The 17,228-nt window shown below is 50.7% G+C and overlaps 1 protein-coding gene and 1 non-coding gene across 5 annotated transcripts in view; both read left to right on the forward strand.

Annotated features, from left to right (window-relative positions):
* SMARCA4 (SWI/SNF related BAF chromatin remodeling complex subunit ATPase 4) overlaps nucleotides 1–14,783 on the forward strand; it is an 86,752-nt gene extending 71,969 nt beyond the window's left edge. For 2 of the 4 annotated variants that reach the window (XM_090289602.1, XM_090289604.1), the window contains 5 exons: nucleotides 11,040–11,148; nucleotides 11,495–11,596; nucleotides 12,354–12,486; nucleotides 12,680–12,822; nucleotides 14,274–14,783. In XM_090289602.1, coding sequence (XP_090145728.1) covers nucleotides 11,040–11,148; nucleotides 11,495–11,596; nucleotides 12,354–12,486; nucleotides 12,680–12,822; nucleotides 14,274–14,306 — 520 coding nt within the window. In that variant the 3' untranslated portion in view covers nucleotides 14,307–14,783. The remainder of the gene's footprint in view (nucleotides 1–11,039; nucleotides 11,149–11,494; nucleotides 11,597–12,353; nucleotides 12,487–12,679; nucleotides 12,823–14,273) is intronic. The other 2 variants (XM_090289603.1, XM_090289605.1) reach the window with 1 other exon arrangement.
* On the forward strand, nucleotides 11,924–12,057 carry LOC149999863 (small nucleolar RNA SNORA43). The gene has a single exon (XR_016513827.1). It is a non-coding gene; the product is annotated as a small nucleolar RNA SNORA43 (small nucleolar RNA).
* Nucleotides 14,784–17,228: the final 2,445 nt, after the last annotated feature.

Here is a 17,228-nt window from a genome sequence, read left to right on the forward strand (position 1 = left end):
TTTCTGATGTTCTTAAACTGAATTTGAAACCATGGGGAAAACAATATAGTTCACCCTGTTGTGAGGTTTGTTTTTTTAAAGATTTTATTTATTTATTTTTAGAAGGGAAGGGAGGGAGAAAGGGAGAGAAACATCCGTGTGTCGTTGCCGCTCATGCGCCCCCAACTGGAAACACGGCCCACAACCCAGGCATGTGCCCTGACTGGGAATCAAACTGGTGACCCTGTGGTTCACAGGCTGGCACTCCGTCCACTGAGCCACACCAGCAGGGCCTGTTCTGAGTTTACATTACAGTCCAGAGACCACCCTTACTTAGTTCTGACACCATCTACAGAGTTCGGGGATCCCTAAGACCACCCTCAAGCTCTATGATTCTCTAGAAAACTCTCAGAACTCTCCGAAAGCAGTTATACTCATGGTTATAGTTTATTAGAGCAAAAGGATACAGATTAAAGTCAGCTAACAGAAGAGGTGCATGGTGCAGCATCCAGGAGAGGGCCATGCCTCGAGCATCCTGTTGCCATCTCCCCACGCAGTCCCAGACAGCATGGGGCTTGGTAAGAAACAACATGCCCAGAGCATTGCCAGCCAAGGAATCCTTAGGGTCTAGAGTTTTTATTAGAATTTGGTCACACAGACACGACCAACTGCCCATGTGGCTGACACGCCTCCAGCTCCTCTACAGGTTGAACTGATAACATGGGACCCAGCGCCCTGCCCTAAGTCGCATCCTTAGACTATCTGGGCCCAAGGTACCCATCAGGCAGGACACTCAAAGGGTTGAAAGGTTGCCTCCCAGCAGCTAAGGGCAAAGGCCAGACTTCTTTCTGGGCTGGGTTAAATTTTTACAACTATACATCACACACTGGAAGGTGCTGAAGGATTGGTCGCTGCACTACCCTGACGAACTGGGATGGAATAAGTGCCAGACTCGCACTTACTTTGTCTCAAACTTCCAGGTGTTCCATTCCAGAAGAGAAAATGAAACATTTGAATTTTTAAAATATTGGTTTCTAGTACCTTATAATCAGCTAAATTCTATACTTGAGTTAAACCTGGAGCATAGGAGAGAATGAATTGTTACAACTTGGTTCTTCCTAAACACCAAAGAATGATTCAGGACATTGTCAGCATTTAAATTCAGAGTTGGGAGGGTGTGGTGCTGCCATTATTGTCCCGCATGGCCACAGGTGGGAGCTAGGATTGCACCTTGATGTGCTGTTAATGGAGAGCCTCTGCTGCGCCGCCCTTCCATCAGCTGGCTTCATTCCAAAAAAATTTTTTTTTCTTAATATTTTATTTATGTTTAGAGAGGGGAAGGGAGGAAGAAAGGGAGAGACATCAATGTGTGGTTGCCTCTTATGTGCCCCCAATCGGGAACGTAATCCGCAACCCCGGCATGTGCCCTGACTGGGAATTGAACCAGCGACCCTTTGGTTTGTAGGCCAGCACTCAATCCACAGAGCCACACCAGCCTGGGCCACATGTTGCTTTTCACGATTTATTTCAAGATTCCCCAGTTGTATTTAAATGCAGTGCAATCTTGTATGATGTTCCTTTTGTATTTACAACCTCATCCATACGAAGATAATGTCTTGTCTTGGAATCTGCTTCCTTCACATGTGTTCAGATTCAAGCCTCTCCCCTCCTTCCCAAAGCCCCACACATCCTGTGAATGGCTCTTCCTGGAGTTGTGTGGCATCTGGCCTTCACAGCCATGGTGGCCCTCAGTCAGGTCGTGATGAAAATGCACTTGGCACTGTAGGGCTACTGTGGGAGAAAAGCTTGGAGAGTCTGCAGTACTGTGCCTTTGACTTGCACTGGCACAGGCAGCCCCGGAGCCCAGGGTGGCCTTGGGGAGGAAGTCTCATAAACAGATCCTGAAGACTAGCAAGGGCCCACCAGGTGAAGAGGAGGGAATGAGTGTCACATGCAGAGGGAACAGCATGGGCAGAGGCCTGGAGGCTGAGCACACAGAGTTTCCCAGAATCAGAGGAAACTGAGGGGTCCCCACAGGGACCAAATCAGTGTGCAGGGCCTCGCAGGTGCCTTTTCCTTTGAGGTTGGAAATCTCAGACAGCACCAAAGAACTCGCTGGTCAACAGCCAGAATCGAAATTGGAATTAAGTTAGAATTAAGAGTTCGCACTTTGTTATAACAAACGTGAAAGTAAGTTAGGCACAGGCTCCTGGTCAAGTCGGGACCTTGTCATGGGGTTGTGCAGGCTACCAGTTGGTGTCTTTGTTTCTTGAGCCTTCTGAGGCATTCAGGCGCTGTCTGCAAATGCCAGTTAGCAGGTGTGCTCAGGGGCCCACCCTTGGGGCCTTGGGAAAAGTTTCAGAGCAGTGCATTTGCTGGAGGCACTGTGTCAGCAGGCAGGCTCCAGAGGGCCCCTAGAGCCTTTCCCACAGGCCGCAGTAGCTATGGGAGCTGTCAGGCTTGAGTGTCACAAAGATCTGATTTCAACATGCGTTTCCCTGCCTCAGTTTCCAAGACTACAGCACAAAAGTTGGAGTCCCTATATGGGGCTGTGGTGACCCCAATGAGATAACATTGGGCCAGTCATGCAGCCCAGAGACCACTGTAGGTGAAGATGGACCCCAGCCAGATCTGTGGGGGCACCTTCTACCCAGGGCTTGGAGGCACTTTTCCTCTGCCCTTGCACCTCCTTGATTACAATCAGAACAAAGGTGGCTCTTCAGAGTTGCAGGGTTATACCTTGATTTCCAAGAAAAACAGGGACAACAGAACAAGCCCCAGGGAAGGTTGTCAGGTGACAGCTTCTCTAGAGAAGACCCTCAGGACAGGACAGGGCCCCTGGAAGGGAAAGAGAGCAGAGGGTGGGAGCCCTACCCTGAGGAGGCTGGGAGGCCTCAGAATACTCCAGCCTTGGCCTTTGGAAGGCCAGGTGGCCCTTCTTCTGGAGCCTGAGCTCAGAAGGAGGAGGTGGCTCTCAGCCTGCAGGGCCAAGTAGGGGGTAAGCACTGTGTGCTCGGTGCCCAGCCCAGAGTCTCACGTGAGAGGCACCGAAATGAGATGTCTTGATAAATATGCTGATCCCCATCACTGAGCCCCGGGCCAGCCCAAGTGTGGGTGTAGGCAGGGCTGACAGCCCAGTGGGGCTCAGGGCCCCAAGAGTGTTAGCAGGGCAGCTTTGTGGAGCCATGCTGGGGTTCTGAGCCTGCCACAGAATTTGTTGGAACCAACTCCACCTGCCTTGTTAGACTGATTCCATCCCTAAGCTTCATGCAAGACAAAACAGGGCAGCGGGTTTAGAAGGGTCTTAAAACTAGAATTACAAAGAGCTTCAAACAGAACAGGGACAGATACCTAGACTCCAGAAACAAGGAGATTTGAGTTAACGGGTTGAACCTTGACCCCCTCCCCTCTGCCTCTAGAGTCCTGGCCACATGGGAACCTTCTGAAGTGCACAGTGCAGGTCAGCAGGCTGTGCTGCTTGTGTGTGCAGGGACAGCAGGTGGGGTGGTCGGGAAAACCAGGTGGTAAACAGATAATGCAAGGGGTGTGGGATGGGATGGGGGAGAGGAAAGGAAGGAGAAAAGCAGAGGAGAAGGATGGGAAAGTGTCTGCAGGTAAGGTCAAGTAAGTGAGAAATCACAAAAGTGAAACTTAAAGTTAAGTCAAGAGACAGCTAGGTAAAAGAATAGAAAGATGAATTGAGAAATATTGAACTTCTGAGGTGACACTAGTTAAAAATATAAGTTAAGGTTAAAAATTATCAGGAGGGAAGGAAGAAAGAGGGGGTATGAGGGTCTCCAGGCAGGGGTGGAGGTGGGTCCAGGTGCTCTGCAGTGCCGTAAACCGGTCCTGGGTGCTCTGTTCTTCGTCCTGGTCACCCACAGCTAAAGCCTTCTGAGCGCCTGCCATAGCAGAACACAGCACAGTGCTGGCCCTTGTGTTCACGGTCTGCTTGAGGAAGCCGGCACGCACACACGAAGTATGTGCCACACCCACGAGCTTGCCTGGGTTAGGATCCAGGTCTGCCACTTGCTCTGTGACCTGGGCCCTCTGTTTCCCCTCCAAAGCTCAGGGTCTTGCCTCCAAGATAAGAGTTTCAAACAAAGTGGTTTCCCAGTTTGGGTTTCTTGGCTGGGGTGGCAGGGCAGTGTGTGTGTGTCGGGGGGAATCGGGGTTTTTAATGACATTTGGAATTTATTGTTGAACTTTATTAAGAGACATGACCTCCTCCAGATTTGTCATTGGCTCATTTGAAACTCAGCTCATTTGAAACTGTCAGCTCATCTGAAATGTAGGCTCATTAGGCACTTAGTCACCATCGGAACCTACAGCCAACATGGCCCTCGGCACATGGACCCTGCGGAGGCAGATTTAACGGTGCATGCACACCCTGGGCCCTGACTTCTGAAGGGCCCCGCAAGTTTACAACTTGTACGTAATTAAAATTGCACATATGAAACCAAACTTGGTGTCATTAGAAAAAGGTGTATAGTTGGGGTTTTGCAGAGCCCTTCAGAAGTCAGGGCCCAGGGTGTGTACCCAGTGTGCCCACCATTAAATCTGCTTCTGCCTGTACTAAAGCTTTCCCCACCCTCCCTCTCTGTGCTGGAAGAGTCCTGGGCATGCTGGGCAGGTGGCCCACAGACCATTCTCCTTGGTATATTCTTTGGGGACTATCATTTCCCTCTCTCTCATGCTTAGCCAGAATTTTTTCTGTATCACAGGTCTGTGAATTCAACACTGAGACTGATCTTTTAGGGGTGGGTGGATGCCCAGCAGGTGGAGGCTCTGGTAAGTGGTTCTGCCTCAGATTTCTTACTTTCTGATCTTCAAGGTGTCCTTGACTTGGCGATATATCCAAAAATTGACCCTGGCTAATAATTCTGTGCTAGTACAGTTGCCTTTTAATGTGTTTCATTATTTCATTTTCAAATTTTGTTTATGGAGTGCCCTTCTAAGATTGTTTCAGATAATATTTTGCTAAATCAGGTTTGAAAATGCTGAGTTGCTCATATCCAGGACCCTCGCTGGCTCAGTTCACTGATTGAGAGTCAGGGAGAAAATGGTCCCAGAGCTGGAAGATGTCATTGAGAGATGTCATAGGAAAATTGTCTGAACTGGACCCTAGGAAGGAGGTCAGGGCTGAGGGAGTCCTTCCGCACAGATTGGGACCACTTCTATATTCGGCAAGTAAGTTCTTATCTTGAGCACCATCTTAAACTGATTGCTTGTGCCTGCCTGCCTGAGACCATGGGAGCCCAAGGGATAGTGCTGTGTGGCATTTCTGATGTCTGCCTCATCAGAAGATGCAGAAGTAAGGACATCAAGTAGTGTGTTACCAAGCCTGTTACATTCTTTCTGTTGTTTTCACACCAGGAGTCAGCAAACCAAATCTGCAAATCAGAAAAAAATAGGGCCCACCGCCTGTGTATGGGTAGCCTGTGCATTAAGAATGTTTTTCAGTTGATTTTGAGAAAGTTAAGAGACTACGATCTCTTGATGTTAAATTATATGAAATTAAAATTATATTGTTTATAAAGAAAGTTTTATTGGAACACAGGCAAAGCCCATTTGCCTATGTAAAGTCTGTGGCTATTTCTGTGTAACAGTGGCGGAGTTAATTGTGAAAAATACGGTATGGCCCATAAGCCTAAAAAATGTACATTAACTGTTTACAGCAGCATATGATAAAGGGTGGTAGTGCCCCTGGCTTAGCCAAGGGGACTTCTCGAGTCCTACCTGCCACCAGTTTTCTGTGTGTCTGTAGCCAGCTTCTGTAGCCTCTCTGGCTTCTCCAACTGTTTAGCAAGGGGTGCGGATGGATGATCCCCTAGATACTGCAGCCCCTGGTTCTTCCCTTTCTGAGCACTGTTCTCTTCTGATTTTCATTGTTTCTCTTCCATCTATTGTAATTTTATTTTAAGTCTAAACCCAGTAATATACCCAAAGGGATGTGTCAATTCAGACTTTTTTGGCTCCTCTATGTCAGGAACCCAGTGCTAAGCCCCTCAGGCTGTGTGGGGATTCCTCTGGCCTAGAGGCCATGGAGGATTAAGTGAAGGCTAGCTCTTGGGACCTAGAGTCACCAGACATCTCTCACAGCTGCACTGTGGCTACTACAAGCCACCACTGCTTCCTCAGCTGATGGTAGAAAATCCAAGGGAAGGGCTTTGATTGGCTGGTTGTGAACTTGATCCCACCTGAGTTCTGAGAGAGGTTGGGGCTCGATGGTGGTCAGCCCTACCAGAACTCCTAATTGGCATAGGGGAGGGCCTTTCTCCACAGGGAGGTAGACAATGTCTGGGCTGGATAAATAATATGGGTCCCACTAGGGCTATTCGGGCTCCAAGAGGAGCTTGTAAAGTAGACAAGGCTTTGGTCTCTGAGCCCCTCCTACGTATCATGACCTGTTGCAATGATGGAGACTGGGCGGTGGTGAGGTTGAGGAAAGTGCTCTGGGCGCTGATACCTAGAGGCAGAATATCACCATCATTATTCTTATCTTATATGCATTATACATTGTAAGCATCAGCCACTGTTGCTGAGCCAGGTGGCAGTCTGGGCTGGAGGTGTTAGGACTGTGGCGGGCACTTCTTTCCTTTGTGTCTGAATTGGGGTTGTGGGTCTGATTGTGACAGCCTCACGGTTCTTCTAGGCTCCTTGATGTCCATCCCCACCCCTGTCTGCAGAAGCTGTTTCAGAGCAGGTCTGCAGAAAGGAGGCTGATACAGTGTGCCCTTTATGCAGTGCAACTCCTAGTAATTGCTTCCAGAGTCCTTTTCTGTAACACGGTGGTGTATAAATGACCACGCAGGGTGGGCGATGGTGAGGCACCCTGGTTAGAGGTGACCTTGAGACCTGTGTTCAAGCCCTTCCCCGTGACCCTAGCCTTTCACCCTGAGCCCTCTCTTCCTCCATTCATCAGGTATTTATTGAGTACCTACTGTGTACTAGGCTTTGTGCCAGGTGCCAAAGATGGAGCAGTGACTAAAACAGGCAAGGTCTCTGCCCTCATGGCTCATGTTCTGGGTGTAGGAGGGTGGATGGCAACTTCTATGGACAGAAACTAATCAGGGTAACTAGCCTCATGTCTAATAATGTAAAAAGGTGAAAATATCAAAGCTTCTAGAAGAAAATGCAATATCTCTGTGACCTGGGATTAGGCAAAGATTTCTCTAACAGGACAGGAGAAATACCAAGTATAAAAGGAAATATTAATTAGACTTGGATTAAAACTAAGATCTATTCACCACAAGCCATCCAGGGAGTAAGAAGACATGCCATAGACTGGAGAAGGGGTTTGCGGTAAATGTGTCCCACAGGGCCCTTCCGGGCGAAGCCAAAGCATGAACAGGCATGCCTGAACGAGGCTGCTGGCCCTCAGGGCACCTGTGAAAGGTGCCCGGCTTCAGTTCATCAAGGAAACTTGAATTAACACCGCAGGGAGATGGCAGTTCTCACCTAAGGTGTAGAACACCTGCATCAAGGAGGGGTGATGGAGCGAGTGTAGCTACACGGAACTGGGACGACTCCCCTGCTGTTGGAGGCGTGGATGCGGCCTGAGTTTCCCCCTCCCTGGGAGCCAGCACCTGCCCCCAGGTAAATTCCCAAGAGAGATGCAAGCCAAACAGTTGGACACGAGTCCACAGCCATGTGTAACAGCCAAAACCAGACACAGCCTGAGTGCCTGCTCTGGAGCACAAAGCAGTCATCTAAACGGTGAGCTTCCACCAACTTGCCACAGGGACAAGTCTTGTGGATGGCAATGAGGCGTGCTGCCCGGCCTGGGAGCTCACGCACCCTTTGTGATCCTGTGACATCAAGTTCAAGAAGAGGCCAAGTTCAGCCAGTGCTGAAGGTCAGGGAGGCTCACAGGAGCCTTGGGCACCTCAGAGCTGAGTGCTCAAGATTTGTAACTTTGTGTTACAACTCAAGCCTCCTTTGTTATTAAGAGGTGTGGGGCCACTCTGGCTGGTGTGGCTCAGTGGATTGAGTGCTGGCCTGCCAACCAAAGGGTCATCGGTTTGATTCCCAGTCAGGGCACATGCCTGGGTTGCAGGCGAGGTCTCTGTTTGGGGGTGTGCAAGAGGCAACCACACATTGATGTTGCTCTCCCTTTCTCCCTCCCTTCCCCTCTCTAAAAATAAATAAATAAATAAATAAGACTTAGATGTGGGGCCAAGATGATCAGGTTTCAGAACACTCAGAGGAGGGGGTGACATTTGTGCTGAGCTGAGGGTGAGATCCTGGGTTTTTGGGGGGTACAGTGACATTGTGGTGCCTGAGGTAGGTGTCAGGAGGTACAGAGAGGGATGCTGACATCAGAGGCCGTGCATAGCCTGTCCTGGGAGACTGGGATTTATTTTCAGGACTGGGGAGAGCTGTGGGCCGTCCACCTCTAATAAAGACATGGTGAGCCAGCCTGGATAGCTCGTGGCCCTTGGTGTGTTTGGGGGACTCTCCAGGGGACTTCTGAGCAATTAAAATCTCATTAGTTTAAAAAGTCTCCTATGGTCCTGGCACCTTCTCCCTCCTTCACACACAGTTCGAGGCCATCTGCAGTCAGAGCTTGTTGCAGCTGAGGAGGGTTGTTGGGCCAGGTGGCCAGATGGGCCTTTATTCCTCAGAGACTCAGTTCCTCCCTGGGTATATAAGAGGAGCTTCTGTTTCTTTGCTCTCAATGTCTTAGGCTGGCAGAGGAAAGAGGGTTTTATTACAAAACTTTCTGCTGTAGTAACAGCACAAGAGTCCTGCCTCTGGAGCTTCCTGGAGGGTCACACACACCCCTGAGGCCGGCCACCTGCATGGATGTCACCGACAACAAGGCACGTGGCAGGCTCACTGCCCTGGCATGGGAAGCAGTGCTTTTCAAGCTGGGAGTCAGTGCCCTTTAGTGGGTTGTGAAATGAATATCGTGGGTACCAACTGGCACTTCTCAGTGAGACAGAGTAGAAATCAGAGTCCATTATGCTCTGTAAGGGAGACTATATTGCTCCACGGAATTTGTTATTTTACAAAGCCTGTGGGCCCGAGTCCTGGGACAGAGTGTAAAATGCCGTGCTCCCCAGGGTGTCAGAGTGTGAGATGGCACTGCTGGGGGAAAGGAGGGTTTGCTCTTTCATCCAGGTGCCTGGGGCCAAACCACCTACCAGCCTGTTGATGAGAGAAAGGAAGCCTGTGCCTCCAGGGACAGGCTTCCTGACTGGGAAAGACAGCCTGAAAGCGGCCTGACCTCCCTTACCTGTGACAGCTGCAACCAGCGCAGGGCAGGATGTGCTGAGAGGAAGGAAAGCAGGAGACTGCCACTGGCATCCCCGCGTGACACTGGGAAGGAAGGCAAGGCCTGAGGTGGGCTCTGTCCAGCCAGTGCCCGCCGAACTTTTGCCTCGGTACCCTCATCACAACAATTAGATTAACGGTGTGGTGAGAACCCAGGCTAAAGTGTGTCTGGCCCAGAGCAAGGATGGAGCGATGGTCGTCCGAGACGACCGTTGCAGAGACCAGGCTCCAGCCCCTGTCTTTCAGGTCAGGGACTGGCTTCATGATTCATAAAAACCCCAAGTAAGCCCTGGCTGGTGTGGCTCAGTAGATGGAGCGCCAGCCTGCCAAAGGGTTGCAGACCAGGCCCCCAGTTGGGGGCATGTGAGAGGCAACCACACATTGATGTTTCTATCCCTCTCCTTTTCCCTCCCTTCTCCTCTCTCTAAAAGTAAATAAAATCTTTTAAAAAATAACAACAAAAACCCAAGTGAGCAAAAGGTCTCCAGGGTTCCCAACTGGGAACAGCCTCAGGGAGGCAGTGCTGACCACGCTGCTCCTTAAGGCCATTATGAAATTGCGGCATCCAGCGACAAGACCCGAGAAACTGGCATGGTCACTGCTGTCTTCCAAAATAGTAAACAAAACAGGACTGGAGTGCTACAGACAGTGGGTGGAGCAGGGGCTGCTCTGTCCTTTGAGAATTGTATTGGAAAGGAACGGAGAAGCCGAAGGGGCTTAGCGCGCTGGCAGCACTGTGCCCACATCGGCGGTGTCTGAGCAGTGACTGAAAAGCCCAAGTGGTGAAGCAACCAGCAGAGCAGGGGCAGTGGAGCGGGTCACACGTTTTGGCAGCAGACCTGGACGAGACCACCGCCAGAATGGGAGGGTGCCTGGGTGAAGAGGGGGGACGTGGGAAACACGATCGCCACCAGGTCACCAGATCCCTGGACAGTGGCCCTGGGCCTCTGCTGTCTGTTTCTGGAGGCCCAGCAGGACCTCTGGGCAGGTTAGGTTCCCGAGACAGAACTGCCATTCTCGGGGACACAGCAAGGGAGATGGCACTAGTGAGCATTGTTTTCTCCCCTGGTCTTTTAGTCCTTGACGTGCCTGCTCACTCCCTCCTCTGGCGGGCTGCAGAGGGATGCCACTCCAGAGCTCCTGTTCCTGGCACAGAGCCAGGCTTGGGTGTGGCATGACCTGCAGACCCAGTACAAGGTTCCTCCAAAAGTGAGACCCAGCCGTAGGTGCAGGAGGCCCGGTCACCAATCGTGGCCATATAGGGCATGTCCTTTCTCTGCTCCCTTGTGGAAAACAAGTGCTTTCTCAGTGAAAAGAACTAGAAAACAGCTTTTATCTTTCATTCATGTCTTGCTGGGGGACATCTTTTCTTCTGGATTTTTGCTAAATTCTCTGAAGTTCACTGTTCCTAAGTGCTGCTTGCAAGAAACACCCAACATGCTTGCAAAAAATCATCTCCCCTGAAAACATTGGTGCTCAGCGTGCGCAGCACGAGCAGGCTGATGTTTGCGTTGTGCGCAGTCATGATCTCTCCAGTGCTGAGGCTTTTGCTTTTAGAGGCACATGGGATGTTGGGTGAGCAGAGTCTTGATTGAAATGCATTCATGGCCTCTGCATGCATGGTTGCCTCTCAGGAATGTTCCAGAACACTCAAGACAGCCCGTGTACAGGAAATAACTAGTTGGCTTTGATTTTCTTACTCTTTGTCATCAAACACTAGAGGGTAGGGGCTCCCCCAATTGGCAGGGCCTGTGAGTGATGCCTGCTCTGTCCCCTTACAGTAGCAGTGGACGTCAGCTCAGCGAAGTGTTCATCCAGCTGCCCTCCCGCAAGGAGCTGCCTGAGTACTATGAGCTCATTCGCAAACCTGTGGACTTCAAGAAGATTAAGGTAACCCGGGCTGGGGGCAGTTCTCACAGGTATGTGCCCACATCGGTAGTCGGGGGAATCTGACCCAGGACCTTGGGCCCCCTGGTCAGGGACCTGATCCTTGGCTCTTAGGGTTCCTCATGGCCTCAGGTTTCCCGAGGATGTGTCACCAGGGCTCCTTTAGGGTCACCCACAGCTCAGGCCTCAGTCTTGCGGCTTTTGTGTTCAGTGGGTCTGGGCTTCTGAGTCTATACAGAGGAGCCCAGAGACTCGGCTGTGACTTTGTTAAGCAGAGGGACTCCTAGCCCTAGGGCCCCCAGGCACGAGTGGGGTCCTGAGGTAAGGCTGCTTCTCTGGCCACCTGCAGGAGCGCATCCGCATCCACAAGTACCGCAGCCTCAACGACTTGGAGAAGGACGTCATGCTGCTGTGCCAGAATGCTCAGACCTTCAACCTGGAAGGCTCCCTGGTGAGGAGGTGCCTGGGGCGGGGAGAGGAGGCACCCATACCTGGCCAGAGCTGCCTTGACGTCTGGGCCCCAAATCATCATGCCTCTTGCTCCCTTTTGAATTGACTGGTTTAAAAATAATTCCCAACAACCTGAAATATTTTACTAATCACAAAAACAATATGTGTTCATTACTGAAAAAAGGCAGAAACTAAAGACAAGTGAAACAGAAACAGTAGAGTCAGTCTCATCCATCTAGGATGGCCCTGTGAACAATTCATGTACATCTTAGAATTTTATTTTGAATTCAGTAGGAGACTATCTTGAAAAGAATCCTGCTGCCCTGCAGGTGCCGGACCTGCTGGCACCACAGACGAGGCTGCCGTGCCGCGCCTGTGACGTCAGGGCAGAGAGGGAGTGGCTATTTCTACGCTCAGTGCCCAGAACAGTGGGCACTAAGAATGGTTTGTAGCCGGACATGCTAAAAAGAAAAAAGAAAAAAAGAAAAGAATCCTATGGATATGTCCTTTCCTATGGATATGTCCTTTCCTGTGATGAAATTAACAGACACACAGTCTCAATGTAGCAAAGTTTCCCCAGTGTATTGGGGATAGGAGCCTCTTGGAAGACGTTTGTCTGGAAACATTCTGTGATCCTGATGTTCTCTCCAGCACCAATGAGGAAAGGACTGTTGAGATGTCCCTCTGTCGCACATGGGGTGGGCGGGCAGCCCCCCACTGGACCCCAGCTCACTCAGTCCCCATGTGTTTCTGCCCAGATCTACGAAGACTCCATTGTCCTGCAGTCTGTTTTCACCAGCGTTCGGCAGAAAATAGAGAAAGAGGATGACAGTGACGGGGAGGAGAGTGAGGAGGAAGAGGAAGGCGAGGAGGAAGGCTCGGAGTCTGAGTGTGAGTCCTGGGATACCTGGGTGGGGGTGGCTGTGGTGCCCGGGATGGTCAGGGTCTCAGGGTTCACACCCACCTGAGAGGACCAGTGACCTCTCAGCCTTGTCTATTCACAGCCCACCCAGCTCCCAGAACCCCCAACTAAGGAGGAGCCATGCTGTCCCAAGCTCATGTCTTCTTTCCCCCTGGTCCACAGCCCGCTCAGTCAAAGTGAAGATCAAGCTGGGCCGGAAGGAGAAGGCACAGGATCGGCTGAAGGGGGGCCGGCGGCGGCCAAGCCGTGGGTCCCGGGCCAAGCCGGTGGTGAGTGATGATGACAGTGAGGAGGAGCAGGAAGAGGTAAGTCCCCAGGGCCCTGGGACAAGTGGGATCAGGTGTCTAGTAGCAGTTGGGTCACTGAAAGTCTATCCCCATGCCAGGTCCTGGACCCTATACCACAGTCCCTGTGAAGGTAGATGCTCTCATGCCCCCACTCCACAGATGGGGAAACTGAGGCTCAGTGTTACATGGCCTCTGCCTCAAGCCCAAGTCCACGTGATGGTAGAACCCATGCTTTTAGCACCAATGGGCATCTGGGGGACAGGGTGGTTGTCCATTTCTGTCCCTGACCAGGCCCCCAGGGCTGTCCTGCCATGTCCGAGATAGGGCCAGGTCTTTGTAGAGCTCAGCAGCAGGAGACACTGGGATTGGAGATGCCCCATGCAGTCCCTATCCTCTCAGCATCTGTCTTCCCCAAGCAGACACAGTGCCAGGCCATCCAGTCACAGCCGTCACAGTGTTCTCGCCCCCTGTGGCACACCACATGCGTGGACCTCTGCTCATGGCTCTGTCCTGGCCTGCCTAGGGGGGGTTTCCTAACAATATTAGTGGGTTAGAAAAAAAACAAAATTCCTGGCTCCACAGTTAGAACATGACATAGAGCACACACCGTGAATGGGGCTGATGCTTACCCCCTGCCGCAGGCTATGGTCCCCCCATGCTGGGGAGAGGTCTGTCCCATGTCAAGCCCACAACGGGCAGTTTTGGGGATGTGGGCTGGAAGCAGACCCAATTGCTGAGTTTAAATAAGCTTTGCCCCCTGGTCCCAGCCTGGACACCCGGCCCTTCCCTGCTGTGGGACCTGGGCAGTTCACTTCACTTCTGAACCTCAGTTTCCACTTCTACAAAGCAGGGAGGTGAACTGGATTATGGGCCAGGCTCTTAGCCAAGCTCAATAAGCACCATTTTGGTGGTGGTCTTCTATAGCCATTTGCAATAACAAAACTAAGTGCCTTGTACTAAATCTGACCAAAGACGCACATGACCTTGTGAGGGTGTCAGTGATGTCCTGACCACAGGAGATGGCCTGGGCTGTGGCAGTGCCTGTTCTGCCCAGTCCCAGTCCAGCAGGGCATGTTATGGCCCTTGCTAAGCTGCTTAAAATGTTTAAACTGAAGAGCAAAGATCTTTCATGGTCAGGAACAGCTAAGGTGGTTTGTTTGGAAGCCAAGTTCAGGGGCACAAGGATAGAGCAAACAGCACTGGGATGGAGTGGAGAGGGCCCCGTGAGCCTCCCAGATCCAAAGAACAAGTCCGTGTGGGCACCGGGGCCAGTCCTCAGGAGAGGGAAGATATTGGGGTGGGGTGTGGCAGAGGGGCTGAGGCCACAGGCCCCTTCATCTCAGCCTCCCCATGCCGGCGCTGCCCACACACAGCTAAGGAAAGCATTCCCACCGCCTGCGTCAGCGTCTCAGTCTCACGGTCCCCTTGAGGGAGCCATCTCATGCTCTGTCCTCCTGTCCCCTCTCCAGGATCGCTCAGGAAGTGGCAGCGAAGAAGACTGAACCCAACATTCCAGAGTCTTGACCTTGAGCCCCTCGTCCCGGAGCCGAGGCAGTGTAGCCCTTAGCAGTAACGAACGGGTAGCAGCAGATGTAGTTTCAGACATGGGGTAAAACTGTATAAACGAAAATCTTCCATATTTATACGGCAGAGAAGATGTAGGACTGTTTGTGTCTGGTCCTGTCCTGGCATCACTAGTGTTTGTTAACAGCATTAACTGTTTAAAATGACAAAAGAGAATTAGGAATCGGGGAGCACACGCCAGCTGTCTTTCTTTTCCTTCCCTGGCAGCGCTGCTGCGGCCGCAGTTGGAATCACTGTAGTTGAAGCCGTGGATGCATGTGTGTAGCCGTCCACTCCTCGTACTGTATTTTATTGGACAGGTCACACTCGCTGGGGCCAGGGGCCGCAGGCCCGGCGGGGTACGTCAGTGTCACTGGATGTCAAACAGTAATAAATTAAACCAACAACAAAACTTATGACCTTGCCTTCTTCTGGTGCACTTGTTCCTGGCTCCTGGCGTGTTGGCAGTGCAAAGTCCGGGCAGCCTGGTGTAGCCTCATGTCCTCCTGTCACACAGGGAGCAAGCAGCTTGGTCCCTTTCCAATCTGCAGCTAAGATGGGAGAAGGGAGATGGTCCCATCAACAGATAGGGGCCACACAGAGCGGTCAGCGCTGTGATCCGAGAAGCCCAGGGCACTTGGCAGCCCCATGAGCAGGGCGGGCTTCCTGCTTCAGAACTGCCTATGGGTTCCTGTCTCAATTCTGTCTCTTCGTGAAGACCTTCTGTTCCTGCATCACTGTTGGCATATTTGCCTTTCATTCTTCAAATGCAGTTTCCTTTAGTACTTGAAACATGTTTATAATGGCTGTTTTGAAGTCAAGCATCTGGACCTCCTCAGAGAAGGGTTCTCTTGACCGCTTTTTTCCTTGGTGTAGATCACACTTTGCTGTTTCTTTGCATGTCTCAAATTTTTTTTGTTTAAAAGTGGACATTTTTAAAAGACTAGCTCGAAACAACTCTGAATTCCAGCTTCTTCCATGGGAAATTGTTTTGTTTTTTGTTTGTTTAGTTACTGCTGAACTAACTGTAGTCTCTGTGTTTCCCATGGCATGCAGCACCTGGTGACTGCTCAGTTTTTGTTTTTAATTCCTTATTTTTAATCTGGCTTCCTCTAAGAGTCACACTGGTCAGCCCAGCTTTGAGATCAGCCCGTGAAACCTCAGAGGTGGTGCTCAAACACCTGAGTTGCTGGGGCCCCACACCGGTGGCCCAGGCTGGGGCATTTTGCAAATCAGACCTACCCTTTGCTCCCTGCCCATCCCTCATGCGTTTTCTCAGCACACAGCCTCCCTTGAGCAGGTTGCATAGATTTGTGAATAGATGGGGCTCTCTCCAGCTCTCCTGAGTGTGCACGCAGATCCTCGGGATGTGTGGGGCCACCTGAGGCTGTCTCATTTGCTTTATCTCCTGTCTGAGTTTATCGATCTGTTGCAACCAGGATCCCCACCTCAAGCTAGTTAGGAGACCTTGGCTTTGCCCATTCATTCTACTCTGAGCTTCCTACTGTTGCCAGTATCCCCAGCTCAAGTCAAGTCAGCCCCCTCCAGCAGTGATTTTTATGGGGGTGGGGGGCAGGGAGCTGGGAGGCCCAGGCGGGCAAGTTGGGGGGACAACCCCAAGCAAAAACACAATCTCCCAGTGCTCGGCCATTCAGTGTGTTTTCTTGAATAAACACTTAATTTGTCAAATGCCTTTGATAAACTTCCAGAATTCTGGTATAGTTGTTTTTGGCAACTTTGTTCAGTTTCATTGATGCTATTAGGGATGAAATTTGCCAAGATTCTTGCTCCATCATTTTGGAAGGCCACATTTAAAAAAAAACAGGTTTAACTGTAATATATTTGACTTTATTTTAATTTTTACAAAAAATTAGTTCACCAAATCCTTGATTTCATGCTATTCAGGATGAGGCCAATTTAAAAATGAGTCCCTTGAGTGAGGGAAGAGTTACACTTAAAACTTGGAAATGAGAAAAAATATGAAGGTATGGTTTGTTGGTGAATTGACAAGATGGACATGAGTTCATATCTCCCCGATGTCAGAGTCTGGAGCTGGTGCCTGAAAGTGTTAACAGCTCCTGCCTTGTTGCTTCACTGTGTGCACCCTTATGTCGAAGGTCACCTCATGGCCCCAGGTGGCTGCATGGGCTCCATCTACCCATTCCACATTTCCAGCTGTCAACAAGGAGGCAAGTGAGAAGGAGAAGGGCCCACCCCACTGCAACCTTTAGGACACTCTCTGGTCCCACTACTTCCAAGCTGTACGACCTTGGGCAGCTCTCTGCACCTCTCAGCCCACTAGGAGATGATAAACCAAGAGATGTTCAGGAAGGTTTCTTCTATTTCAGGCATTTCTGTATTTTCTACTGTGACAATGAAATGGAAAGTAAATTTTTGAGGAAAAAATGAAGGGAATTGGGCCCTGGTCCGGTGGCTCAGTCAATTTGAGCATTGTCCTGTACACCAAAAGGCTATGGGTTTAATTTCTGGTCAGGGCACATCACCTAGGCTGGAGGTTCAATCCCCAGTCTGTCTCTCTCCCCCTTCCTCTTTAAAATCAATAAACTTATCCTCTGGTGAGGATTTTTTTTTTAAAGGGAATCTGCCCTGGCTGGTGTGGCTCAGTGGATTGAGTGCCGACCTGCCAACTGAAGGGTCACCGGTTCCCAGTCGGGGCACATGCCTGGATCGTGGGCTGGGTCCCCAGTTGGGGAGCATATGAGAAGCCACCACACACTGATGTTTCTCTCCCTCTCTTTCCCCCTCCCTTCCCCTCTGGAAATAAGTAAATAGAATCTTTTTAAAAGAAAAAGGGAATCGACAGGAAGAGTTACTTTGGCTGAGTGTCCACATGTGCAAAG

Source organism: Furipterus horrens, unplaced genomic scaffold (genome assembly GCF_987537825.1).
Source record: "Furipterus horrens unplaced genomic scaffold, mFurHor1.1.pri manual_scaffold_10, whole genome shotgun sequence".
NCBI classification, from domain to species: domain Eukaryota; kingdom Metazoa; phylum Chordata; class Mammalia; order Chiroptera; family Furipteridae; genus Furipterus; species Furipterus horrens.